At 45.1% G+C, this 27,828-nt stretch overlaps 1 protein-coding gene across 3 annotated transcripts; it reads right to left on the reverse strand.

The window, feature by feature from the left end:
• Positions 1–114: 114 nt before the first annotated feature.
• On the reverse strand, positions 115–27,828 carry Plekhf2 (pleckstrin homology and FYVE domain containing 2). Of its 3 annotated transcripts, none has more exons than XM_051160131.1 (2): positions 27,683–27,828; positions 115–893 (listed from the first exon to the last, which is right to left on the reverse strand). In XM_051160131.1, exon 2 carries the CDS (start codon positions 877–879, stop codon positions 130–132), a length of 750 nt encoding a protein of 249 aa, XP_051016088.1. In that variant the 5' UTR covers positions 880–893; positions 27,683–27,828; the 3' UTR covers positions 115–129. The 3 variants fall into 3 exon arrangements, with proteins under 3 accessions (XP_051016088.1, XP_051016080.1, XP_051016072.1); XM_051160123.1 differs by lacking the exon at positions 27,683–27,828 and adding an exon at positions 18,813–18,909; XM_051160115.1 differs by lacking the exon at positions 27,683–27,828 and adding an exon at positions 18,285–18,576.

The following is a 27,828-nucleotide window of genomic DNA, read 5'->3' on the forward strand; positions in this document are numbered from 1 at the left end:
AGGCACAGAGGTTAAGCCCTTCTCAGGGAAATCACAGCTAGAACGAAACTGAGAGGCAGAAATTTTACACTCCCCCCCCAAAGCTGATTCTCAGGTAGTCACACCCAATTAAATATTCAAAGCATGTCCTCAGTCACTGCTATCATCATCTTCATCATCATCAGACACATCATGTAAAGGAGACGTCAAGGACTGACTGTGAGAGTCTGATCTAGTAGGCTGGCATGTGGCCATGTCCCCAGTGGAAAGCAGGTCGTAGCAGAAGTCACAAATCCGCACAGGCTTAGAAGACTGGCTAGGAAGAAGAAATCTCTTTTCAGAGCAGGGACCACAAACAACAAAGCCACACTTGCGGCAATGGTGCCGCCGATTAACTGGAGTGAATTTTGCTTTCTGACAGCGCATACACACGGTGGCCTCAGAGTCAGGCACCCAGACAGCAGCATGCTCGTTACTGGGGGTCTTCCCGCTCTTGGAGAGTAAATCAGTGACACACTTATTTATGTGATTCATCCACTCCGACTTCTCAGTGGCGGTGGCAGCATAAACTGCGAACGATTTAGTTGGTGTCTTAATAAGCCATCCATTCCGTAAGTCACCTTCGTCTTTGATGGAATCAATGGTGACATTTTCCAAGGGAATAATATGTTGTTTGTTGTATTTTTTCTTCTGGATAACAATATTACCATATACAAGAATATCGTTAAATAGGAAAAACTGCCTTGCTTTAGGCTTTTTTCTGCACAGCTTAGTTAATACTCCTTCTCCAATAAGGACCCGTCCAGGGATGGTCAAGGGCTGACCGGCGGCTCCAAAGCAGTTCTCCACGATACTTATGCGTCGAGTGTTTGCTTCGCTGTTTGCTAGGCGATCCACCATCTTTTGCTAATAACCTTTAGGGGAAAAAGGAAAAGAAATCAGCACATAGAAAGTATAAGTTCCAATAAGTGATCCTAACAACCGCAATCTACCAAGGCATCACTTTTTCCAAAGGCAAATCATTCAATACTTTCCCTCTAAAATAACACTAAGCACACTGAAGTGAGAACCAAAACCGTGACCTCCTCCACAACACACAACCCTAGGCACGCAACCGTTTATAAAGGCTGTGCAGACTTCCATGTAGCCCAGGCTGGCCTGGAACGCAGTCCTCCTGCCTCTACTTCCCAATGAGGGATTACAATGTGTGCCATCGTCACCAGTAACAATGAGACAACTAACACAAGTTACTTCTGCAAAATAATAAGCCGAATCCCATGGAGTTGAACCTCAACGGGATTCTGGAAAATAGAATGCCTAATAACCACTTAAAAAAAAAGTGACTACTACTCAGGGAGCAGAGGCAGGTGGATCTCCATGAGTTCAAAGCCAACCTGGTCTACAAAAGAGCCTAGGACAGCCAGGGCTATTACACAGAGAAACCCTGTCTCAAAGAACCTAAAATCCAAACCAAACCAAACACAACCCATGACTACAGTTTTCCCAATAAGCTACATATAACCCCTGAACCTAGACCCTAATTTTCTCACTTGGATTATCCCCAAATGCTTCCCACATGCCCCTGTTTCTACTCTTTTCTTCTAATCATTCCTTAGGCAGTGACCTCTGAGATGCTCATCTGACCCCCTTACTTGTTAAGATACATATCGTTAACCCAGTGTGTAAAGACCTTAACTACCCAGTAGGCTTTTGTCTTTACCTGTTTTGTTTTGAGATAGGGTCTCACACTATGTATCCCAAGCTGGCCCTGAACTTGCCATCCCAGTGCCCCAGACTCCTGAGTACCGGAATAATAACAGGCATTTTTTACAGCCAGCTATTCCTGGGTTTTCCTTCTCTCCAACCTCACCCTAAGTCATTCCCTGTCTAAAATAGTGTTTGAAGAAAGCACCGCCGTGTGAATGTGCATTTCACTGGTGTCTCTTCCTTACTACTTACAACTCCTGCTACTTCTTAACCATCCTTCGAGTCTCAGTTAGCATCTCTCCAAGTACACCTTCCCATGCTAGACCAAAACAGACACAGTAATAGCAGCAAACCCATCCTCCATGCTTGTCAAATTCTATTTACTTACTTCTTAGCTTCTTTTCTACCAAAGCACGGAAATCCGTGCCCTCCGCTGGCTGCAATGAAACCTCCAAGGTGGAGGCCATCTGACAGCCATCTTTAAACTGACATGATCTGAAGCACCAAGCGAACAAGATAAACAAGACCATTTTACCAATGTTTAAAAAAAAAAAAATTTGGCCATAGATCTAATCGTAGATCCAAAATTGAACTCTCTCAAGTCCCCGAATGGCATCGTTGCGACCACTACCCTAGCGCTACTCCACTAACAAGCAAAGCCACCCCTTAAAGACTAACACGGTGTGACTGAGCTCGCCAGCTGACACACTGCAACCCTCCTTGGCTTCCACGAACAGCTTACTGTAGGTCTGGTTAGTCCTGAATCACAGCGGCCTTTCGCGCAAGGAGGGGCACTGACGGTGCTCCCGACAGTGAACAAGACACTGGACAGCTCCACACCTTCACAGTCTTAACTAAGTGACCAGCTTCTCTCATCTCTGTCCCTCCCCCACCTCTTTTTTTTTTTTTTTTTTTTTTGAGACTGGGTACCACAGCTCAGTGATAGAGTGCTTGCTTAGCAGACACAGGAATGGGCTCTACTTCTAGCTCCATAAGGAAAACAAAGTCTACCATCTTATGAAAAACATACCGCAGAAGAGGGCAGTGAGGTGGCTTAGGTGGTCTGAAGACCTGAGTTCAATTCCCAGGACCCAGGGTAGGAGGACTGACTCCCATAAGTCCTTTGACCTCCACAAGCACATCTTGATAAGCAAGGTGTCTACACACCTGTGCATGCCCACTCACATAAGTGTAAAAGACTAAATTACAGAATTAAAATAACATGAAAAGTCTAACACCATTTATAATTAAAGCCATTAAAACACCAAGATACTTTTATCAGATTAATAAAATAAGAAAATGTCCTAGGATGGCCGTGGTGGCGCCCACCTTTAATCCCAGCACTTGGTAGCCAGAGACAGACAGTTCAAAGCCAACCTGCTCTATACAGCAAGTCCAGAACAGCCAGAGCTGTGTTACACAGAGAAACCCTTCCAGGAGAGGACCCAAAAAACAAAAAACACCAAGATGCTTTTAGCTTTTGTTTGTTTGGTTTGGTTTTCTCAAGACAGGGTTTATCCATAAATCCCTGGCTGTCTTAGACTCACTTTGTAGATCAAGCTGGCCTCGAACTTACAGCTATCCATCTGTCTGCCTCTGAGGCATGAGCCACTATGCAGCCCAGGAGTGATCCACCTGCCTCCACCTTCAGAGTGCTGAGATTAAAGGTGTGCACCACCACGCGCACCAAGATGCTTTTATCAGACAGACAGAAAAAGAAAGAGGGAGGGAGGATGGGAAGAAGAAAGTTCCCTAAACTGGGCATGGTGGCACACACCTTTAATCCCAGCATTCGGGAGGCAGATGCAGGTGGATCACTGTGAGTTTGAGGCCAGCCTGGTCTATAAATTGAGTCCAGGACAGCCAAGGCTACACAGAGAAAGCCCATCTCAAAAAACAAAACAAAACACAAACAAACAAAGAAAAAAAAAAAAAAAAAACCAAAAGAAGAAGAAAAGAAAGAAAAGAAAACAGGTGTAACCACCAATATGATGTCCAATCAAAAGAAAGTTTGGACCAATGAGGTGGCAGAACAGGTAAAGGCTTTTGCCACCAAGCCGAACAACCGGAAGCCCATCCACCCACACAAATAAATAAATGTAATAATAATAAATTTGACTCAGTGTAACAAATAAGCTATGATGCACCCTTGGTCAAATCGCAAGTACAAGACAGACCTAACAAAGCAACAGAAACACACTCAGGAGAACCAAGTGGGGAGAAGTGGGTGTCCACCCATCATTGATGCAAATACACACTGCACACGGACCTAAGGCACGGCAGGTTTGAAGACACGCAGGTTTTCTGTGCCACTGATAAAAGTCTCCAATTAACCATAGCATAACCTCAATAAGACAGTCTAACTTAGAGACATAAAACACTATTTAAAGGTTTGCCTTGAGATTAAGTATACTACTAAAGCTAGTATAAAATTTGAGAGTAGAACAGGCACGGTGAGGCATGCCCTTAATCCAAGCACTCAGGGAGGCAGAGGCAGTCAGATCACAGTGACTTCAAGGCTAGCCCAAGTTTAGAAAGGGAGTCCAGGACAGCCCTGAGGCTGCACACAGAAACCCTATCTCGAAAGATCATTAATTAAATCGGAAGTACACAGAAACTAAAATTAAAAACCTAACAGTAGGGGCTGGAGAGCTGGCTCAGCGGTTAAGAGCACTGCCTGCTCTTCCAGAGGTCCTGAGTTCACAACCATCTGTAATGGAATCTGATGCCCTCTTCTGGTGTGCATGAAAACAGAACACTCATCTACATTAAATAAATAAATAAATAAATAATAGTTAAAAAAAAAAAAAAAAACCTAACAGTATCTACAGTAGAAACTTATCTATAAAAAGTACTAGATACATTTTCAGATTTTACACTCAATCGAAAAGTGTTTCTCAGACAACCCCATAGGTGCATGAAAAACATGATACAAGCGAGTTCCCTGTTTTTCAAGGGCAAACAGAAAACAGCACCCAGAGCCAGGCAGTAACTAATGCTATGAACCCTCTTCCACCCTCCCTTTCCCTTTCCCTCCCCGCCTCCCTGGTCTCAAACTTGCTCTGTAGCTAGAGACAGGATCTCGGCTCATGCGGCCTTTAGCCAGGTGTGTGCCTGTAATCCTAGCACTTAAGAGGATTAGAACAAGGCCAGCTACAACCAGAACCTGTATGCGAACATCAAAGGAAAAAGAAAAAGCTAAACAGATAAATCAGAAGTCACCCCAACTATATGGTCAAGAAAGTGGTAAGGGGGCACGGGACTACTCTGGGCAAAAAAGGACAGTTTCACAGAGGGCTGAAGGCAGGGCAGGACAGTGTCAAAGTGTCACTCTTTAAAAACCAACTCCTGTACAATGCAAACAGGCCTCTTGTTGTGGCCACTCCCCTACCCCTAACCCTGGCTTAAAACACAAATGTGGACAGTGCATTGCCTATCTGCTATATTCTGACTGCCACTGTTTCAAACCCTGGCGAGTGACCAGGGGGTCTCATGATCCCCCAAGTAGGCATCTGATATTAGGTAACACGAGCAGCTCTGGCACACGGAGGCAAACATGGCCTGGAATTAACTACTGCAGAGCTGAGTCAGGTGCTCAACCCTGCATTCATGGTTGTTTTTACTCACAGCAATCTTTCCATACACGCGTGGTATGAGCTCCAGTTTATGGATGAGTAAACAGACACAAAGGGGTTACGTAACTTGGCCAAGACTGTCATAGCACCCCAGGGATCAAGCCCGATGTCTGTACTGTTATCAATACAGTATGGTCCCACTTTGCCCACGTTGAAGAACACAAGGGTGTCACTAACCTCTGGAAACCCAGCACTCAACAAAGATACAGGAATGTAAGCAAATGACCCACAATGTCCTAATTTCCCTGGCCAGTCTCTCAATGTTTCACTGCTCAAATTTTGCAATTCATTTATTTATTATTAAGTTTTTCAAGACAGGGTTTCTCTGTGTTATCTTGGCTGTCCTGGAACTCACTTTGTAGACCAGGCTGGCTTCAAACTCACAGTGATCCGCCTGCCTCTGCCTCTGAGTGCTGGGGTTACAGGCGTGCACGACCACACCCTGCAAATTTAATAATTTACTAAGCCTGAATTTTTACTCAGAAATCTCCCCCTCACTTAGTAATAATAATTATTATTGTGTGTATGTGTGGACGTGTACGGATGTCAGAGGCCCACTCTGTAGAGTCAGTTCCAGGCTGGCACAGCAAGCACCTTTACCCACTGAGCCAGCTTGTGAGCTTGCCCCCATTTAAGAAGGATGCAACCGAGGCAAGTTTGGACATTACTAAGCAGAACTTGGCTAGAGCATATGACTTTCAAAGTTTGGCAGTTATACGTAAATACCCTACATACTACAAGGCTACAAAACACGCTCTCATAATTCTTCCAATGATAAATGACATATATTATCATCTTCATTTATATTAATAAGTATGGCAGCCACCTTCTGATCTTACTGCCAGGCCGGGACCTATGCTGAACAGCAATGGGCATGTAGAACGTAAGGCCTATGGCTTTAAACAGACCCCTCCATTATCCTTCTTGGTCCTGGAATGGTTTCCATGTGCCTGAGATGAAAAACAACGCACTAGCCAGGACAGCCAAGGCTAAATGGAGAAGCCTTGTCTCAAAACACAAAAAAACAAAAAAAAAAAAGAGAAAGGAATGGACTAGAAAAGACATAAAATGCACAAGCCCTGCTTTCCATGCACATGCACTGAATGGGGCGCACACACAGCTACAGTGGGGTGGAAGTAGAGTACATGGAAGACAAGAGTGAAGAAAAGTAATCAAAAGGGCATACACAGCACTATGGCGGGCGTTACTCCTGGATACCCCAAAGAAGCATTCTTTGGTAAGCAGATCCACTGGCTCAGCGCCTAAGAGACTTCCCTCCAAGGCCCAAATTTACCACCAGCTCACACAGGCACTAGGAACTCCAGGTCCTGTCGTGATGACCAGAAGGCAAGAGCACTGGGCTAACCCAAGGACAGAGTGCGCTACACGCCCCCTGAGGATCTGAGAGGAAGGGGGGCTACAGTGTGGTCCAATCGGAATGCTCTCTGCTTTTCTTGGCAAAGAATACCACAGAATATAAAAAGACTAGAAGAAAAAAATGTCTGTTCTTTGGCAGACAAGAACTGCATTTAAACTGTCATGCCTGTCTTTAACATACTCCACGGGACGCGCTGACCACCTGTTAAAAACAGCACTGGAGGAAACAAGACAAAAGACAAAGGTTCCTATTTACAAGTAAAAGGAGACCCGTCTGTCAGTTCCTCCAGCTAAATTTCTGTACTTCTCATCCTTAGCGGTAAATTTAAACTTAAAACACATCTAATTGATTTTTCCTTCCTTTTGAGATAGGGGCTCACTATGTAGGCCTGGCCGCTGTGGAGCTCAAAGATCTGCCTGGGATTAAAGTGTGGACTATGCCTGGCCACATTTATTTTCTTACTCAAACTCGTGATTTCTGATATTAATGAATTCCAGTATTCAAATTGAATGGGTTACAGTAGGAGCAAAACAAACAATAATTTGTGAGCCAAAAGGCCTGGTTTAAAAAAGAAAAAGCAACCACAGACACATTCAATAAGGTCCTTTCAAATACTGACTTTACATAGTAAGTGGGCTGGCTGGGTTTCCCATTTACAGCATGGCTGGCCTGAATCCACCAACACTCCTATCCCCAACCCCACCTTGCTTGCCCAGGGGTGGGGACTGGATCCTGGGCCCCTCTACCACCAAGTCATATCCTGCAAACCAATATTTTAACCACACATTTGACTCCTGATTCACACTGATCAATAAAGTGAGTGTTACTGCTCACTGGAACTTTGCAGAGAAAACCGAAGGAGGATGGAAACACTGGGAAGCAACCAGGGAAACAAAGCAGTGCAGCATGGGCACAGAGCTCAGTGGCAGAGAGCCCTGCTTCACTCTCCAGCAATTTCTGGATCAAAACAAAACAAAGCGCACTAGACCGCCTAGAATCATCCTGCCTGGGCATGGGCAGACGAGAGCAAGCTACTCCCTCAGTTCATGTAGGCCAAATAAATATTCTAAGTACCTACTTTTAATAATCAAATAACCGAATAACAAGCATAATAAATTACCCAGGGTAAAGTCTAAATAAAATATTAGGATAATAAGTCAAAAAATACTTGAAATTTTAGCAAACTAATTTTTCAACAAAGAGACTGATTCTCTGGCCTGTCCACTAAGATTTCTGCCACTGCTAACACGCACTACAGAAATGAGTGCTGGCAAAGGGAAAGGCTAACTGTAGATAAGAAAAAGGGAACAAACTTCTGGATTTTATACTCAAGCTTATCAATGCTCTATTTTACTGAAGCTGAGAGAAAATGAAACGCCATGATTTGAATCATATTATAGAGAAACTACACTGTTAAAAATCTCTCCTAGGCACCACACCTGCCTATTAACAAAAGGTGAGTTATTTCATAATCTCAATCATGAAAGAAAAAAAACCCATCTAATCAATGCCTACTAGACATACTTACTTTACTCTTTCATGTAATACTGTTAGATGAAGATGGGCAGTGGTGGTGCACACCTTTAATCCCAACACTCAGGCAGCAGAGGCAAGTAGATCTGAGTTTGAGGCCAGCCTGGTCTATAAAGCAAGTTGCAGGACAGCCAAGGCTACACAAAGAAGCCCTGTCTCAAAAAACAAAAACAAAAACAAAAACAAAAACCAATAATAGTAATGATGATATAGGTGAAAAGAACGTATTATACCAAATCAATAAATAGGTAAATGTAAAGCAAGTCATAAAACGGTTAAAAGAGCCACTTAGGGTAACATACAGCTAACTGTCCTACCACTCCGGAAGCTGAGTCAGGAGGACTGAATGCCCCAGGCCATCCTGGACTACATGGTGGGACCCTAAATCCAAGCAAATGAGTAACTTTAAAAACAAACAAACCAGTCAAATAGACTGGGAGTTGGTTCAGCAGCTAAACACACTGTTCTGTTGAGGACTGGGGTCTGATTCCCAGCACTGCACATAAATACATGCAAGCCAAGCATTCATACATTTAAAATAATATTTTAAGTTAAATTAACTTCCCTATGACTTTGCAGCTTGACACATTCTTAAGGAGTGATAGGGGACACACAGCCTTTTCTTTATTCTCTGCTGCTTTCAGAAACAGGTGGCCAATTGTAGACCTTTAATTATGTATCTAGGAAAGGCCAGCCCACCTCCCCAACCCAAATTTGCCATGTGCTTATTCTAAACAGATTGAGACATTCCTGGGGGAAAAAAAAAAAAATCCTGTGACTTGATATTACCAATAGCACCTACAAAAATGCTTCATAGTGTGACTTTGGCAGCTCCTATACTAGAGGTTTGCTCCAGCGTAAGAGCTATGCAAAAGGATTTCTGAAGTACTAAAAAACAAAGTTCTAACTATTTCAGGGTGTCAGTGAAAGCGGTCTCAAATAGGATAAGTCTGATCATGCTATCCAGGAGCATTAGAGTCACAGGTAAAGATTTTTAGAAAACCCCTTGAGGGCTGGAGAGATGGCTCAGCGGTTAAGAGCACTGACTGCTCTTCCAGAGGTCATGAGTTAAATTCCCAGCAACCACATGGTGGCTCACAACCATCTATAATGTGATCTGATGCCCTTTTCAGCACTGTATGCATAATAATAAATAAATATTTTTTTAAAAAAAACCCTTGAAAACACAGAACAGGCACACCTGGGAGCTGCTGGGTTCCTGGTGTTTGCTTTTAAAAGTCTTTTGAGGAGACTTGAATGTGGACCTCCAGTTTGTCAAGAGTCCTCTAAGTCTCAAACAGTCATCCTAAACAAACCAAATCAGCATTCTTCAACTGCAGCTATGACCAGGGCCCTCTCTAAAGAAATCAGAGCCCCACCCCGGCCAAGAGAGGCAAGTCAAAGGGTCCTCAGCAGTGCTGAAAGCTTTTCACAGCAAACCCTGGCCTCCTGCAGTCTTTCTTTCCCACCTTAACCTGTTCCATGCTCTCTCTGCTGGACATCAGAGCAGACTGTCAGCAGCAGCATGCTCTGGCCTTCCCTCCCCACCTCTACACTCACCAGTCTTCCTCTATTTGCTGAAACCTCACCAGTCCCTGAAGAGGTGCTCAGGCCAAAGCCTCAGCCAGCCAGACGCTGGTCCGCCTTTATTCTCCACAGGACTTAATAGCACATACTTTATTATAGGCTCCGGTAACAGTTGGATACATGTTTACTCCAAATAGACTTTCCGAGTTCCTGAAAACAAAAACAACATTTCCTACAATTCCAACAGCACCTGCAAACCTGCCACATTCTACATGCCAAAGTATACACTAAGCTGAATGGGATTCACAGTTACAAGTAACAGCAGCTTCTCAATCTGGAGTTTGCTGAAAACTGACTACATCTTTAAACCCTGCCACTCCTCAAAGAAAACAGGAACTGGGCCCCACAAATCAAGCACTTCACCTGATCCACACATTTCAGACTGGTAAGCAAATGTATTGTCAGACTATACCTAATTATGAATTCTAAGCATTGAATGTGGAAGTTATATATATATATATATATATATATATATATATATATATATATATATATATTTTTTTTTTTTTTTTTTTTTTAAAAGCTCAATATGTCAATATGTCTTCTTTCCAAAAAGCACAGCTGTTCTGTCAATACAAGATGATGACACAGCATATCTTTATCACCACAGAGCTCAGATGGAGTGCAGCAGCACAGGGCTGGCAGCTTAGAGCCTGAGCAATCCTGCTGGGGGAGCTCATCACACCCAATAGGTACTTAGCATCATTCAAACACTTGTGATTTGTTCACTGTATTTACATTTGGTAGGAAAAAAGAGTGAACAAGACACAGGGAATGAAGGATTTACATTCATTGTTAATAGAAAGCACAATCATTTAAGTATTATAATTTTTTTTAAAAAAATTAACAAACCAGGAAGAGAGAGAATATGACGATGATGTGTGGCACACATAATTTACCATTCTAATATTTGGAAGAACAAGTGAAATTTCAGATTTGAACAGAAAATATATACAAACACAATAGAAACAAAATTCACTAACAAAGGTATACAACTCTGAAGTAAAACATGCAGTCCGCTTTGCTTTGTTGAGCTACGAGGCATACCGTTGCAGGAGGAGATGGAGGGAATTAGTAAAGATAGAGGAACAAGGAAAGGCCAAACTGCGCACGCGCGGCTTCCTTCTTACACTCTGGAAGGGCTTGCTAGCCTGACTCCATCGAGCCCAACCTAGAACAACCATGCAAACAATGAAAATGGCACTGCTTTGGGGGAGAGATTGAAAGCTGGATCTAAGAGCAGAGTGTGGGGCTCATGCCTGCAGTCCAGCATTGACAAGGCAGAAGCAGCAAGACAGTTCTAAGTTCCAGGTCAGTCTGGGCCATGAGTGTTAAGAGGCTGAGCTAAAGTAAGGGGCGGGAGCTGTGGGGGAGGCACAGTGACTAACTGGATATGTAAGCGTAAAGCTAAAACTAACCTCGAGCTCAGCAGTAGCGTCCATACTGAGCGGGGAGCGTGGGGAGGGATGGAGGGCAGGTATAAAATGGCCCCTAAGATTTTACTTTAAGTAACGTAGAAGCAAATAAAATCACTGATACCTGTCAATGGGTTCCAAGTAGTAAAGCCATCAGTAGCCATTTGGCACAAAACTCTAATAAACAACAGGACACTCAAAACCGAAAAATCCACGTCTTTAATCCGAGCACTCAAGAGGCAGAAGCAAGTGGATCGCTGTGAGTTTGAGGCCAGCCTGGTCTACAAAGCGAGTCTAAGACAGCCAAGGCTACAGAGAAACCCTATCTCGAAAAACAAAAACAAAAATCAAAACTAAAAAAATCTTTGTGATAAAAAAAGGGAAAAAAAGACAGCTTTAATCTCAAGTTTATACAAGCAAGTATAACTCCGGTGTGGTCCTATAGTAAAGAGGATGATGGCAGTAACTCAGAAAGGGAAATAATGGTGAGTCTGCTGGTGCACACTTTTAATCCCAGCACTCAGGTCAGATACAGGTGGATCTCTGTACATTCAAAGCCAGCCTGGTCTACAAACCGACTTCCAGGACAGCCAGGGATACATAGTTAAGACCCTATCTCAAAAACAAACAAGGCTGGAGAGATTGCTCAGAGGTTAAGAGCACCGCCTGCTTTTCCAAAGGTCTTGAGTTCAATTCCCAGAAACCACATGGCGGCTCACAAACATCTTTGAGATCTGGTGCCCCCTTCTGGTGTGCAGATGTACATGCAAGCAGAACACTGTCTACATAACAATAAACTTAAAAAAACAAAAACCACCCACCCACCTCCACCCATGGGGGGCGGGGAAGCATGCTAAGAAAGGGGTCTGGCATTCCTGCAGTATACTAGAAACCAAGGAGTAAAATCTCTGTACTTAAGTCTAAACAGGAAAGAACACACAAAGATGGTCTCAGGGCTGAGAGTTAAGCTGTGTTAATTCTCGTGTGGACATCTAGACCCAAATCTTGAAATAACAGTAGGTTTCCCTCTCATGGACAGGCCTTAGATCCAATTAGAGAGCCGCTGGTTCCATCAAGGCACGAGTGCCACAACCACACCCTTACGGTCATTATGCCGTGGTGGATATAGCTGGCAGGGGTGTTGGCTGCTTCTCTCCCTTGGGAGCTTGCATGGTGTCTTCTGGCACCAACCTAGTCCTAAGGGAGGAAGCTTCGAGGTCAGGACCAGCTCAGATCCCTCTGGATCCTGTGCTGAAATGCACGGTGTCATGGCGATAGGGACTTCCACCTCAGGGAGGCAACCAAGGGCAATAGAGCCTCTAATGCTTTGAGAGTCTCTTCAACAACCTGACCAACAATTCCAAACATGGCTCATTTCTGGTGTCGGGATTTTTGTTACTGGCACTGTATTAAACCAGCTTAATTCCTAAATTCATCCTAAATATTTATTCTTATTCCTACTGATAGGTGTAGTCCTCCCCTTCATTAAAGAATCTGAGGAGATGTCTGCTCTTCCAGAGGTCCTGAGTTCAATTCCCAGCAACCACATGGTGGCTCACAGCCATCTATAATGAGATCTGGTGCCCTATTCTAATGGGCAGTTATATGTATACATAGTAAATAAATCTTAAAAAAAAAAAAAAAAAAGAATCTGAGACCATTACAGAAAACCACAACCAATCAAAATGCACAGAAACCGTAATAGTGTCCGCTCCTAACTAACATAGCTACAATATAGTTATTGCATGTAAGGCTCATGGATGATTGCAGAGCAAAGGGCAGAAAGACTGAAAGAGCCAGAGAAACAGGAAGCTTGCTGTGCGACTGGGTCTCCTGGAAATGTCAGAGAAGACACACCCATGAAGTCTCTCATCAAGGCTGCATAAATAAGACCTGAACAACAGTGACATCGGCGGACATGCTAAAATGGAAGAGGAATACCGAGTGGTCATCCTGAGATCCTATACACCCAGGTCACATTACACAAGCCAAGCAGTTTTTACTCACGTACTTAGAAATATACATATATATCGATGGATGGATGTAACAAAGGAAAAGAGGCCACAAATTTGAGAACAAGGATGGTGTGAAGGAGGAAAGAGAAGAGAGGAAATAATGTTATTATAATTTCAAAATAGAAAGATTATTATTTAAAGAAAGAAATAGGCTAAACTATTTGGAAGGATAGGTGACATAGCATCTATGTCTACCCCAGAAAAAGAGTCACAAATACAAATAATTGTAAGACTGGAGAATATAGATTTGAATATACAGGCAATGGGGGCCAAAGGTTTTTTAAATAGGAAAGTATTACTACACAGAAATAGTACACATGAGCTGAAGAGACTAGGAAGACGCAGGACTGAAAGCAAAGACACCAGAGTATTACAGCCCTCTCCAAATGAAAGGCAGTCAGAGCAAACTACACTATATACATGCAGGAAGACATCACCACAGCGAACCCCAGTGTATTGTGTAATTAAGACATGCTAATAAAAAATTTTAAAGGGCAACAAAAGCATAAAGAATAATGGAGAACAGAAATGAGAAGGGGAGGAAGCTTAAGGGCAGTAGATAGAATTTAGGACCTGACTGAAGACATGAGTTACACAGAGAAAAAACAGGAAGGCTAGCAAGATGAGACCTGACAGGCTGTGACCATACAGCGGGGGAGGAGGTCCCCTTCTGTCACAGACCTAGGGGAGGGGAATAGGGTGAGAGAGGGAGGGAGGGAGGAACAGGAGGATAAAAATCTAGATGTAATCTGAATACATTAATAAAAATAAAAATTTTTTTAAGTAAATAAAAAAGAAAAGTGAGTTACAAATCCTATGCAAGTTTAAGTAAAGCCCTGAGGCGGATATTAGGTGTTGCAGAAGAATCAAAGACCACCACTCAGGGATCCACACCACTCAGGGATCCACACCACTAGAACTTGTCAAACAGACATGTCAGCATGAGTGGGCTCCCAAAACAGAGGGCGATTCAATAGTCATCCATAAGAGGTGTTGGCTGGTAGGTAGAAAACTCAGTAAAATGGTGCTACTACTGTGCGCAAGCACTTTCACAAACCCCATAGCGCCTCTTCACAATTTCCTGAAGCAAACTTCTGTGTCCACTTCACAAACGACTCTGCGGGAGCTTAGAGAATGAAGTGACGTGCTCAAGAAGCTAGTTTAGTCAGCAGCAATCCGGAACTCAAGCCTCGGATTATTTGCTCCGGCTTCCGTGCACGCCTTTGATTTCCTCTAGTGATCACAGCGCCCTCTCTTTCTCTTCTCTTTTCAGGTCGTGCTCACACTGTGCACTCTACCTTAGGCTCTAGGATGGCGGCACACCGCTGTGCCTCCACCACTGAGGAAGCAGGAGCAGAAGGACAAGGAAAACACCACCAACCAAACTGCACCAGGTACAGTGGAAAGGACGGTCAGAGACGGGACACCTGGGAGCCGAAGGCTAACCTGAACTACATACGGTGCTGGGGGCCAGCCTAGGCTACATGAAACCTTGCCTCAGAAAACAGACTGCAGACAGACTTAAGTGAGGACATGAAATTAATCCAAAATGTACAGCCCTGACAACATTACAAACACCTAAACCTAAAAAAGGTTTGCAAGAGGACAGCCAGCTCACTTTGTAGACTGCCTGTCCCTGTCTCCTGAGTGCTGGGATGAAAGGTGCACGGCACCACACCCCGATGCAAATCAGGGTTTATTGCATTTTCATTGAGCACTGCACTCTAAAATGAAATTCTAAGACAATTTTGACAAACCCACAACAAAACTTGCTTAATTAAATGGTCCATAGACACAAAGATAACCTCATTTTCCAAGCATTAATATTTCCATTAAGGCCAAAAAACTCAATCACTTTTTTTGTTTGTTTTTTGGGAGACAGGGTTTCTTTTATTGTCCTGGACTCACTCTGTAGACCAAGCTGTCCTCGAACTCAGAAATCCACCTGCCTCAGCCTCCCAAGTGCTGGGATTAAAGGCGTGCACCACCACACCCGGCTGCGGCTCAATTCCATTTTAAAGCAGTTCTTTTCACTCTTTTGTCCGTCCCCAGCTCCTCTCCGTTCATCACAACTACTGCTTGGACATTTTATTCAATTCTGTATCCTCATGCCAAAATTCAGTTACCAAAGCTAATTATTTCTAAACAGAAACCACTAAAAAGGAAGAGTTCAACCACCCAATCTACAGAGGGGCTTGACCACTATGCCATGGAAACTGCGAGAAGGCCGTGAAGCCTACTAACAGGAATTCATCCAAACCTTTCCTGTGCATCTGCCATGCTCTCAGCTTGCTGGAGACAGATAAGCAAAGGGGACCCCACTTGATGCCTGCTGCCAAGGACATGCCATCACAGACCTATGCAACACCTCCAGAATGCCATGGGGGAAGGGAACTGGGTCCTGAGGGGAAAGAGGAAGCGTGACAGCAAGGTGGGCAGAGAAGCTTCGTCACAGAGTACAGGTTGGTTTGGTTTGCTTGAGAAGGGTTCTCACTATCCATCCCAGATCTCAGTGCCGGGATTACAGGCATGCTCCACTAGGACACTCCCGGATTCCACTCAAAGTTTCTAAGAAGAAGAAATTCAGTATCAAACTCTTGCATGATCAGCTCTGTAGGAGACAGGTATACTGAGGACCTGAATTCAAATCAGAAGGATACAGGGATGGAAGAAACAAAATGGGCAGGATGCCACCACAGGGGTGGGGCTGTGATGCGCCAGAAAGGAGATGGCTTCAGCTCCACCAGAGAGACTCATGCAATCAGCAAAGCAACACCTTTCTAAGAAATGATGTTTGAGCCAGGCATGGTGGCTTTAATCCCAGCCCTCAGGAGGCAGAGGCAGGCGGGTTGCTGTGAGTTCGAGGCCAGCTTGTCTACAAAGAGAGTTCCAGGATAGTAGCCAGGGCTGTTCCACAGAGAAACCCTGTCTCAAAAAAAAAAAAAAAAAGAAAGAAAGAAAGAAAGAAAGAAAGAAAAGAAAAAGAAAAAAAGAAAGAAAGAATTTTTGGTTCAAAAAATAAATATATATAAAATGGAATTGACCAGACAATGAAGCAAAATAAAAAGTCTTTTTTCCCAGCCTGGGGTGGTGGTGCACTGGGGATGCAGAGGCAGGCGGATCACTGTGAGTTCAAAGCTAGTCTAGACTACAGAGCCAAGTCCAGGACAGCCAGGGCTACACAGAGAAACCCTGTCTTGAAAAACCAAAAAGAAAAACAATTTTTTTTCCAAAGAACTAAGAAAACTAGGAAGGTACTTTTAGCCTGGTGTAGTAGTGAACGCCTTTAAACCCAGTCCTGAGAGACAGGTAGATCTGTGAGTTCTACAAAGACGGTACAGGACCCCCAGGGCTCTATGTAACAGAGAAACCTTGTTTTGAAAAACAAAACAAAACAAAAGGTACTTTTACCTATTAAAGAATAAAAAGAAGAGCAGATGGCTCAGTAGGTTTAGGCACCAACTCCCAAAAGTTATTTCTCTGACCTCCACACTTGTGCCGTGTGCCCACACAAATGTACATGCATGCACACAATAAATAATTAAAAAGAGATACAGGGCCAGAAGCTCAGAAAGTAAACAGAGGCACTGGGCCCAAGCTTGACATCCCCACAACTCGCGTGGTGGAAAGAAGAAACTGGAAATTTGTCTTCTGATCTCTCCACGCTGCTCTGAGGCTGTGGTTCCCCACTCCCACGCAAATGAGTGTTTTGATTAAAGAGTAAAAAAGAGAAAGTCCATGTTTTAGGACTTTCATATTGGTAAAAAAGTCTTTCAGCCCATAAATTTAAGGCCATCTTTTTTTTTTTTTAAAGATATTTACTAGGCTATTTCAGTTTCATTTGGGGGAGCGATTACACGGCTTTCCAAATTAACAACTTAATAACATCTACGTCTCAATTCTATCATGACCCATGATCATTAAAAATAGCCTTTGTTAATTCTGAATTAACCGACCCACACATATGCACACACCCTGTAAGCTACAAGTGTGCAAAGATACTGGCTCAAATCTCACGCACCTTTAAGGAACCAAAAGGAAAAAGAAGAATTAAAAAACTGAAACGTCAAGATCACTTCACTCTATTCTGTTTGTTGTGGTTGGCTGGTTTCGAGAAGGTTGTTCCTGACAGGCTCACGCGGTAGCCCAGGCTGGCCTCGAACTCTCGCCCCAGCCAGCAGGCGTGCTCGGAATACAGGTATGAGCCAACACACTGGGCTCACTTTATTTAGTCTTAAGGCAGCACATGCCTTAACGTCTCAGCTGAACGTTCATGTCTAAATATTCTTTTAATGAGTCTCTGAGGCAACCTAATAAAACATAACAAAGAAGGCATTTACTAATTTAATGTACTCGAAGTCTGAATTACTGCTTAGGTGTATGTAACCTGAATTCTATTCATTTCCACTGCACACTCACACAACTTACTGCTTTAATATTCTAGGCGTATACAAGCCTACTTCGAGCAACTTGGGAAACCACCTCTTGGCCTTTAATAACATTTTTTTTAATTTTTTAACTCAGCAAAAGATCATAAAACTTTTAAAACGCTCCAAATAGCGTGTAAGCCACTGCTCCCTATCAGAGCCTATTTCTGCGGTGCCATTTTCATATTATGTCATATAAAATACGCTGCTGGAGTCACAGCGTGCCCCTGACGCCTAGATCCTGCAAAGTTTTCAGAACGCACGATCTGGAGGACCCGAGTCCTGGGCGCCCCCCACAACTTCGGGTGCGACGCGGGGTCCAGTCTCCAGCCGCCGGCGCCGATCCTGGCTCCTCGGGGTGGCGTCCCGCGGTCGGGCGCTGCGGGACCCAGACGGTTCCAGCCGGAGCGCCGGCCCGGAGGGGAGCCTCCCCGAGCGCCCCGATTCCCACAGACCCCAACATGGCGTCGGCCGCCGCCGCCGCCCGCGCCAACAGCTCCCAGCGCCGCCGCCCGCCCGGAGCCCGCGGGAGCAGCCGCCCGCAAAGTTTCGCTTCCTCCTCCCGAGCCCGCCGCCGCCCGGCGCGCCCCGACCCCCGCGGCACCTACCCGGCCCGGCGCGGGCGGCGGCGCCGAGGCTGCGACTCCCCTCCTCGTCGTCGGCGACTGCGAGCGCGGACTCACTCTGCCTGTTCCCCGGCCCCCAGCCTCGCAGGGTGTGCGGGGCCCCGCGAGGCCGGCGCGATCCGGACACGGCGGGCGCTGCCGCTCGCAGGTGACTTCTCCGGCCCTCCGGTCGAACCCGACAACGGCCGCCGGGGATGCCCTCTCTCCCCCTCCCGTCCTCGCCCGCTGCGCGCGCACCGACGCGCCCTCGCCCAAGCGCCAAACGCGGGCACGAGCACACCGGCCCAGCCCTTTCTTCCCGGTTCCCTCGCCCCGCCCACCGCCTTACCCCGCCCCTTCATCCCCCGCGCGACGCGCTCGAGAGGCGGGGCCTTGGGCGGAGGCCACACCCACTGAGGGGCTACCCCGCTCTCCCGCCCCCCTCCCCCGGCGCGGTTGCGGGGCGCACTCCTTCTGCGCCGAGGTGACGCGGCTCCGAAAGCCGGCTGAGGCCATCCTGGGTCGCCTAACCTGACTTTTCCTGACTCGGACAAGCCTTCGGAAAGGGCTCTTAAGCTTCCGCGAAGTTCTCTGGAAGAATGGACGGAAGCCGCCTCCACGCCTCCCTAAGGAACAGGAAAGAAGGCTTTGCTTCTCGCCACCCTAAGGCGCCTGCCAGCCCCGCCCGGCTCGGCCATGCTGCCGAGCACCTGCTACCGCTTCCTCGCCGGCGCCTACCGCACGCTTCCCTGTAGCTTTATGCCTCCCAATCCCGCTCTTCTTAAAACTTCCCTGGCTCCACGGCCCCAGGCTTCGCCTACCTAGAACTCTGCCAAAATTACATTGGGTTAGATGAGCCTGGGGTTCCTCAGTCTCAGCACCGCGCGTTAGCTAGGGGATGTGGAGAGATAGATAGCAGAGGTATCCAGGAAGGTGGTGGTGGGTGCACGTGGGAGGCAGAGGCAGACCGACCACCTTGAGTTCGAGGCCAGTATGGTCTAGTAGAGCTAGTTCCAGGACAGCCAAAAATTAAAAAATAAAATAAAAAATAACTTTTTGGGAAAAACGCGGGGGGGCCGGATGTTAGAAGCTGGGTTTGAGTAAATTTTACTTCAGGGATTTTTATTTAAACCACTAGTTCAGCGGTTCTAAATCTGTAGATTGCTCCTCCTTTGGGGGGGGTCAAACGACCGTTTCACAGGGTCAATTAAGACCATCAGGAAACCAGACATTTGCGTTATTCATAACAGTAGCAAAATTACAGTTATAAAGTAGCAGCACAAATAATTTTATGGTTGAGGGTCACCACAACATGAGGCGTTGTAGTAAAGGGTCGCAGCGGTAGGAAGGTTGAGACCCACCGCTCTACCTGCTGGATTATCGGGTCCACCAACTATTCTATCCGCAAGTGAGCCTGGGTTACGGGATAAGCAGGTTTAGGTTCTGTCAGTTTTCCTCCTGCTCTTGTGTCTGGAGTTAAGGTCTTCCCATCCGCCCCTATTTCAATGTCTCTGCAACAAACCCAGTTGTTTTAAATTAGTATCCAGAACAAAATCGGCAAAGGAGACCGACTGTGGTAATCCGGATAGTTACAGGGTTCCAGTCATGCACGCGCCATCTCCCTGTGTTAGACTAAACTCGAAGATCCCTTTGAATTTTGAGACTGTTCTGTCTCTAGGCTCACTCTAGAGCTTTAGACACCAAACATTTTTGGTCACTCACATCATCAGTAAAAATGTTGCCCTCCCTACCAATACACTTACTTAACTTCGTAAGCCAGAATGTCTTTGGCTTTGCCACCAACCAAAATACAAGGACATACTTAGGTACCCTTAGTTTCTTCATGTGTAAAATAGGGATAATAAACGAAAGTATCTCAAAGAGTCATTAAATGAATCAATTTTCGTTTTTTGTTTGTTTTGGGTTTGTTTGTTTGGTTTGGTTTTTGTGTTTTGTTTTTTGTTTGGTTGGTTTTTGTTGTTTTGGGTTTTTTGTTTTGTTTTGTTTTTTTGTTTTTTTGTTTTGTTTTTCGAGACAAGGTTTCTCTGTATAGCCTTGGCTGTCCTGGACTCCTTTTGTAGACCAGGCTGGTCTCAACTCACAGAGATCCACCTGTCTCTGCCTCCTGAGTGCTGGGATTAAAGGCATGCGCCACCACCCCCGGCCCATGAATCAATATTTGTAACATATGCCAAACACAGACAGCTAAGTGTTGTGTGAGAGTGATGAGAATTATTAAATGTATGTATACAGGCTGGAGGGATGGCTCAGAGGTTAAGTGGACTGTGCGTTCTTACTAAAGGTTCTGAGTTCGTTTCCCAGCACCCACATGGTGGCTCACAACCATCTACAATGAGATCTGGTGCCCTCTTCTGGCATGCAGACACACATGCAGGCAGAATGCTGTATAATAAATAAATCTTTCTTAAAAATGTACATATAAGGCAGGCGGATCGCTGTGAGTTCAAAGCCAGCCTGGTCTACAAAGTGAGTCCAGGATGGCCAAGGCTACACAGAGAAACCCTGTCTTGAAAAACCAAAAAAAAAAAAAAAAAAAAAAAAAAAAAAAAAAAAATGTACATATACTATTTTTGTTTGCACACATATCTATTATAATTTACCTGGTTATTAAATATTAAAGTACACCAAATAATGATGTAAATACATGAGTGATAAGTTTCTTCCTGCAGCCTGTGTATTCTCTTCCTTTCCTGGGATGTGTGCTCTCCAGTTTGAAAGCCATTTCTTTAGAGTCGTGCTGGCTAATATGGTAACCACTGAGCACACATGTATTAATTAAAATTTAAATTTAAGGTCTGGTTCTTTGCAGGGTATGGTGGCATACACCTTTAATCCCAGCACTCAGGAGGCAGAGGCAGGCAGATCTCTTGAGTCTGAGGCCAGCCTGGTCTACAGAACAAGTCCAGGACAGCCAAGGCTACACAGTGGGGGTTTGGGGGAGGAGATCTGGTTCCTTGATGGCACTGATCATGTGATTATGAGAGCGGACGCTACAGCTATAAAGCACTCCCACCACCACAGAAAGTTCTGTTATGTGGCACATAGCCAAGCTGAACAAAACAAGAGACCAAAGTCACCTAAAGACAGTTGAGCAGGGGGCTGGAGAGATGGCTCAGAGGTTAAGGGCACTGACTGCTTTTCCAGAGGTCCTGAGTTCAATTCCCAGCAGCCACATGGTGACTCACAACCATCTATAATGTGATCTGATGCCCTCTTCTGCCCTGCAGGTGTACTATATCCACAATAAATAAATTAAAAAAAAAAAAAAAGACAGTTGGGCAGTCTGATTAGTACCTCCTCAGATGGTATGATCTGCCCCTCCCTCTCAGATCTCACCTGTAACATGAAGATAAAATAGAAACTGCTTGATCGACTAATAGCTGGAGGAAATCCTAGAGTGTATCAAGTTTGGCAAGGGTCCCACACATAGAAAAGCTTGCGTTTCAATCAGCTGCATTCTATGAGCCTGTAAGACAAAGTTGACTTGGTAATTGCCCTTCAATCAAAAGGGTTTTTTCTACCATGTGGAAAACAGCATTGGAGGGGAGGCAGCAACTTCCTAAATCATTATTGCTCCTTTGTTTTGTTGTTCCTTCCTTTTGTTGTTCCCAAGAGCCATGTTTTTTGTTTTTGGTTTTGTTTGGTTTTGGTTTGGTTTGTTTTTTTCCCTCACAGTAAAATGGCACTGCCACATCCACAGACCCGATAAATCAGTATCCTTTTATCTTCCACTGGAATCTAGACTCTACTTCCAAAACATAGAAGGATCTATCTTCAGAAAACTTCCACTGTGCTCACCCATAGTCACAGCGCCTGGGAGGGGAAAGAGGAGAGTTGGAACCCCAAGGTCATCCTCAGCAGGACACGTCAGCTTGGGATACATGACACCCTATTTCAGAAAACAACCCCGGTAGGGGCCGAGAGGATGGCCCAACCCACGCAAATATCATCCAGCTGTGCGTTGGGAAGCTGGAGACTGGAGGATTCCTAGGGCTCCCTAGCCAACCTGGCCTACATCTGTGTCCCAGTGAGGTGGGTGGTTCCTGAGATTGACAGAGTGCCCCAGCACTGCATTAGACTGAGTGTGGTGGTACATGTCTGTAATCCCAGCATCTGGGAAACAGAGGCAAGAGGATCAGAAGTTCAAGGTCATCACCCACCCTCAGCTGCATAAAGCATTTGAGACCAGCACTACAGGTTGGAGGTTGGTCTGGTGTATTTTGATGCTAATTACTGTTTACTGTCTCTGTGCCCCACCTAAGAGCCTAACCTATTTGAGCAATAAAAAGCCATCACACCTGGGCAGAGCAAATGGGATAGGTGTGGCTAAGATCCCTGGGCTTGGGGGGGGGGGGCGACAGAGAGGATCTTGGGAAGAAGAGGGACCAGAGGCGAAGAGGAAGAAGGAGATCATCATGGATTAAGTGGAGGAGAAGAACATGGCCAACGTGGATGGAGGACTTGGCCCAGATGATGATAATTAGCAAGTATTTGGGATTATGGATGGGAGGTAACATGATAGAAATTATTAGAAGCAGATGGCATGGGATTGGAAGGTAGTTTAGGAGATTAATATCTGCCCTGCCCCAGGTTAACTAAGGCTATGTTAAAATATAACAGGTGTCTGTGTCTTCATTGATTGCTAGTGGGTTATACTGCCGTAATAATTATTATAGGCCTGATAATAAACATTATTAGGCCATAGTGGTAAAATTAACAACACATGAGAGTCTGTCTCATATAATAATGTCACAAGAAAATAAAAAGCGTCAGTGGTTGTCAAATATTAGTGAAGAGGGAGAGATGAGTGATTTCTAGGAGTTTTAGGTGTCCAAAAATACTCTGTGTGGTACTATAGTACTGTATGGTACAATGGACTTTGTTAAGCCCCCAAGAATGTCTAATATAAAAAGTGAACTCTCGAGGGCTGGTGGAGTGTTTGCCCAGCATGCACAAGGTCCAATGGATCCTCGGGTAGATATAGGCTAATCTATTCTAACAGACATACAACCATATTCAGGCCAGTTATGGTTGGGGAGATGGAGAGGCTGTATATGGGAACTGGGTACATTTCCCTCAGAGTTGCAATGAACCAAAAACTGTCCTTTAAAAAAAAAAAAAAAAAAAATCAAATATACACAAAAGAAAAGCAGCAAGACAAAATTTGCATACGTCTCTTGGAGAAGTTGGGATTTAAGCTCAGAAATGGTTTGCGATCCTTTTTGGCAGGCATTGAAGTGCATTTTGTGGAAGAGCTGCTGCAAACTGCATCTCTCGGACAACTGTTCTTTTTGCCATCTGTCAAAATCTCACCTTAGAGATTTTTAACTGGTGTTTACATTTGAAGAGATCCTTATTCATATTTTTTTAATTACATTTTCTTTTCCTTTTGAAACAAGCTGGCCTCACCATGAAACTAAGAGTGGCCTTGAACCGAAAAAAAAAAAAAAAAATAACATGAAAGCACTTAAGGAAAACAGTTAGCATCCATTTCCAGCCTCCACAAACGTGAACACATACACACACACACACAGCAGGCAGAGGCACAACTGTGGTTAAGTTTTATTATGGAGTATAAGTTTTACTCAAATACTCTCAACACACACAAAAAATGTAACATCTGCTTTCTTCTGTAGCAAATCCCTACATTCTATACATATTATATATGTGTTTGTGTTCGGCACGGAAGTGCACACCTTTAATCTCTGCTCTGGGGAGAGAAAGGCAAGCGGATCTCTGTGAGTTTGAGGCCAGCCCAGTCTAACATAGTGAGCTCCAGGCTCACATAGTGAGCACTGGCTATCCAGTGAGATGCTAGCTTCAAAACAAACAAAAACAAAACAATTTCACTCATTACTAGTGTGTGTGGCAGGCAGTTGTTGAATAACCTTACTTTCCATGACTACTTCAAAATAAGTATCATCCATCAAAGGACAGCTCCAGGCAGGAGGTGGTGGCATACGCCTTTAATCCCAGCACTAGGAAGCCAGTCAGGTGGATCTCGAGTTCAAGACCAGCCCGGTCTACAGAGTGAGTTCCAGGACCACCAAGACTACACAGAGAAACCCTGTCTTGGGGTGGGGAGTGCGGAGGGTGGGGGGAGGTGGGCCGGCAGACAGTTGGACTATCAGGGGAACAACTTGGCTCCAGATTAAATAAAATTCAACAGAATATTTAGATCCAAATATTGCCAAGAGAACATTTTTTTAAAAACAGCATTTGGTAGAACACTGGCATCATTTGTGCATTCCTTTATAAAGAGAAATTTAAGTATGCTTTCATGTTAAAATGTCTTCTCGCTAGGCATGGTGGCACATGCCTTTAATCCCCAGCACTCGGGAGGCAGAGGCAGGTGGACCACTGTGAGTATGAGGCCTGCCTGGTCTACAAAGCGAGTCCAGGACAGCCAAGGCTACACAGAGAGACCTTGTCTCGGAAAAAAAAAAATTTTTTTTTTTCTTCTCAAGTGGAAACAACATTTTCTGGAAGACAAAACGAAACAGGGAAGTTCTAAACTTCGGAGTCAAATAGAGCTGGGTTCCAGTGATGTTGTGAAACTGGTCCATTACATAGTCTTGTGGAAGAGGAGGGAGGAACTGCACTGCGCTGAAGTTTGCAAATGTTTAAAACTTATAAAGCTCCACCTCCCAGGGCTACAAAGATCAGGGGACACGCAGGCCAGCCACCTCACGTGGCTCAGTAAAATAGCAGTGGTAGTAGCCATTGTAAATGGTCCTGGTATTGAAGCTACAAGCAGAATATAAATGTTTACCAAATCTGTGAAAGCACAGTAAAGTTGTCTTTGAAGCCTTGACAATTTATGGCTCCGTAGCTCTTGCTTTTTTTTTTTTTTTTTTTTTTTTTTTTTCCTTTCGGACAGCTCCCTGGGTGTCCTTAGAAGGAAGCCTTTGAGCCAGTCCTCCCTGTACCTCCCAAATTCTGGGGTTACGGGAATGTTCCACCATGCCCAGTTTCTGTAGTTCTGGAGATTGAATCTGGGGCTTCCTTCAGGCTAAGCAAGTGCTGTAACAGCTGAGCTCCACTCTTAGCGTCCCTCAACCAATTCTTACAAATTGTTTTCCTCCACAGTGTGCGGTCCATCACCTCTTCACTTTAAATTGAGAGCACACAGCATGTTCACCAGCAGGACAAACACCGGATAGACGTGCCATCCTTGGACCACCCAGTCCTCCTCTTTACCCAGTCTCCTGCTGGGTAAAGCTTCCTTAACACCCTTCTCCAATCTGACTTCAACTAAACCCATCCACAAATTTCTTTACTTTTTATCGGAAGTTCAGGCATGGGATCTGGGTACTAGGACAGGTAGGCGTGGCTAGAAGGAACAAGGCACTGGTTTTAGGAGAGGGAGTGCCCCCAGAAAAAAGGCCATCCCGACTACAGAGCAGCCTCCTTATCCCCACTTTGGTTAGGCCTCAGCCCATGAATATATATAATCATTAACTATTGCGGTAGAGCTAGCTGCCTTCAGCTTTTGGGCTGAGGATGGAAACCAGGTCCTCACCAACACAAGGCAAGTGCTCTACCATGTTTTTCATAGGAGTCTGGGGCTGGGAGCGTAGCTGAGCTGAGTGCACACCTAGTGTGTACAAAGCTCTGGGTTCCATCCTCAATGTCACATAAAGAGCAGGTATACGGAGTGCATGCTTGTAATGCCAGCACTCAGAAAGTGGAGGCATCAGTGGAGGATTAGAAGTTTAAGGTCATCCTCAACTACACGGGGGATATGTGAGACTGGGTCTCCAAAACAAAACAACAACATAAAAGAGTTCTTCTCCCTTTGACTCTGGCCCTAGTGACTCACCTTGATCATATGGCATCCAGAACCACTGTAGAACATCCAAGAATAGGAGTCTGTAAGACACTTTCTAAATGGCCCTTGTTTGGCGACGGTGCTTCAGGTAGGAACCTAGTACACAGGCAACGAAAAGGCCAGCTTACACACATGCTCCAGATGTCGCCTCCAGGAAGCATCATCAATCTGAGCCTGCTGGGGGCGGGGGCAGGCGTTCTGGACCACAGTTCCAGGTGAGTCATAAGGAAATGGAGCGCAGCTCCAGCTATCAACTGACCTCAGCTGTGGAGAGCCCCTGGGGAGACCCGCTCCCAGAACACAGTCAGCCCTCACAGCACCACACGAGACAAAAGCAAGCCGTGGTTTTATTGTATTCATTTTGTTGGGAAGACAGTGTCCACACGCCATGGCCTGCGTAGAGAGGTCAGAGGACATCTTTCAGGAGGTGGGTCTTGCCTTGCACCTTCTAGAACAATGTCTTGCTTCTGCTGCTAAATGGTTTTCCTCGGGAGAGCTGGCTGGTGAGTTTTGGGGCAAGTCTTCTCTCTCTGCCCCGCATCTCACTGTGGTAGTGCTGGGACTATAGCTGTGAGCCACTCACTACCTCTGGCTTCTAATTTGGATCGCACAGTGAGCACTTTACCTGCTGAGCCATCTCCTCTGCTCTAAGCTAAACACTGGGACCATATGCTATAGAGAAAGAAGTCTCACTGTTCTCCGGGGCCGCTGACAGCCACTTGATGACTCAGGCATCCAGGCTTCTTTTTTTTTTTTTTTTTTTTTAATTGTATTATTCTTTTTTTTTTAATTTTTTTTATTAATTTATTCTTCTTACATCTCAATGTTTATCCCATCCCTTGTATCCTCCTATTCCTCCCCCCCCATTTTCCCATTATTCCCCTCCCCTATGACTGTTCCTGAGGGGGATTACCTCCCCCTGTATATTCTCATAGGGTATCAAGTCTCTTCTTGGCTACCAGCTGTCCTTCCTCTGAGTGCCACCAGGTCTCCCCCTCCAGGGGACATGGTCAAATGTGAGGCACCAGAGTACGTGAGAAAGTCATATCACACTCTCCACTGCATCCAGGCTTCTTACAACTACTCCTCATCCATCTCTGTCCCCTTTTCCTGTTCATTTCCACCCGAAGGTCCTAATTATTAGTCCCAACGCTGTGAGCAGCCACATGAAGTCATTTTCAGTTTTTCAAAATCTCGGTGCTTAGCCCAACGTGGTGGCACACGCCTTTAATCGCACGGCATTCGGGACGGGAGAGGCAACTCTGTGAGTTTGAGGCCAGCCTGGTCTACAAAAGGAGTCAGCGACAGCCAAGGCTATCACAGAGAAACCTTGTCTCAGAAAAAAAAAAAACAAAACAAAGCAAAAAAAAAAAAAAAAAAAGCAAAATCCGGGTGCTTGTACTTCAAGATTCATTTATGTACCCCAAATATATTGAACATAGCCACAGTGATCCAAGGATCATATCCCAAGGCTTATGTAGCCATAGCTAGATCCCTCCAGAAACCATGTCCAGGCTACATTCTCGTGACCAAAGCACAGAACCATTACCTCCAGCATGCAGGAAGAACTGTAAAACGTGAAACTCCTCCAGGTTGCCAGCTGTCAAAGTGCAAGCTCCTTTGGTGTTGACGTGTAGTCATCTGCCATTTTGAGCATGTACCCGGACAAATGGGTGCCCTTCTCCTCTGAGGGCC

The sequence above is a fragment of the Acomys russatus genome, chromosome 2, assembly GCF_903995435.1.
Source record: "Acomys russatus chromosome 2, mAcoRus1.1, whole genome shotgun sequence".
Taxonomy (NCBI): domain Eukaryota; kingdom Metazoa; phylum Chordata; class Mammalia; order Rodentia; family Muridae; genus Acomys; species Acomys russatus.

Excerpts from the sequence above, each read along its gene's own strand:
- Plekhf2 (XM_051160131.1), bottom strand. The coding sequence starts at position 879 with ATGGTGGATCGCCTAGCAAACAGCGAAGCAAACACTCGACGCATAAGT.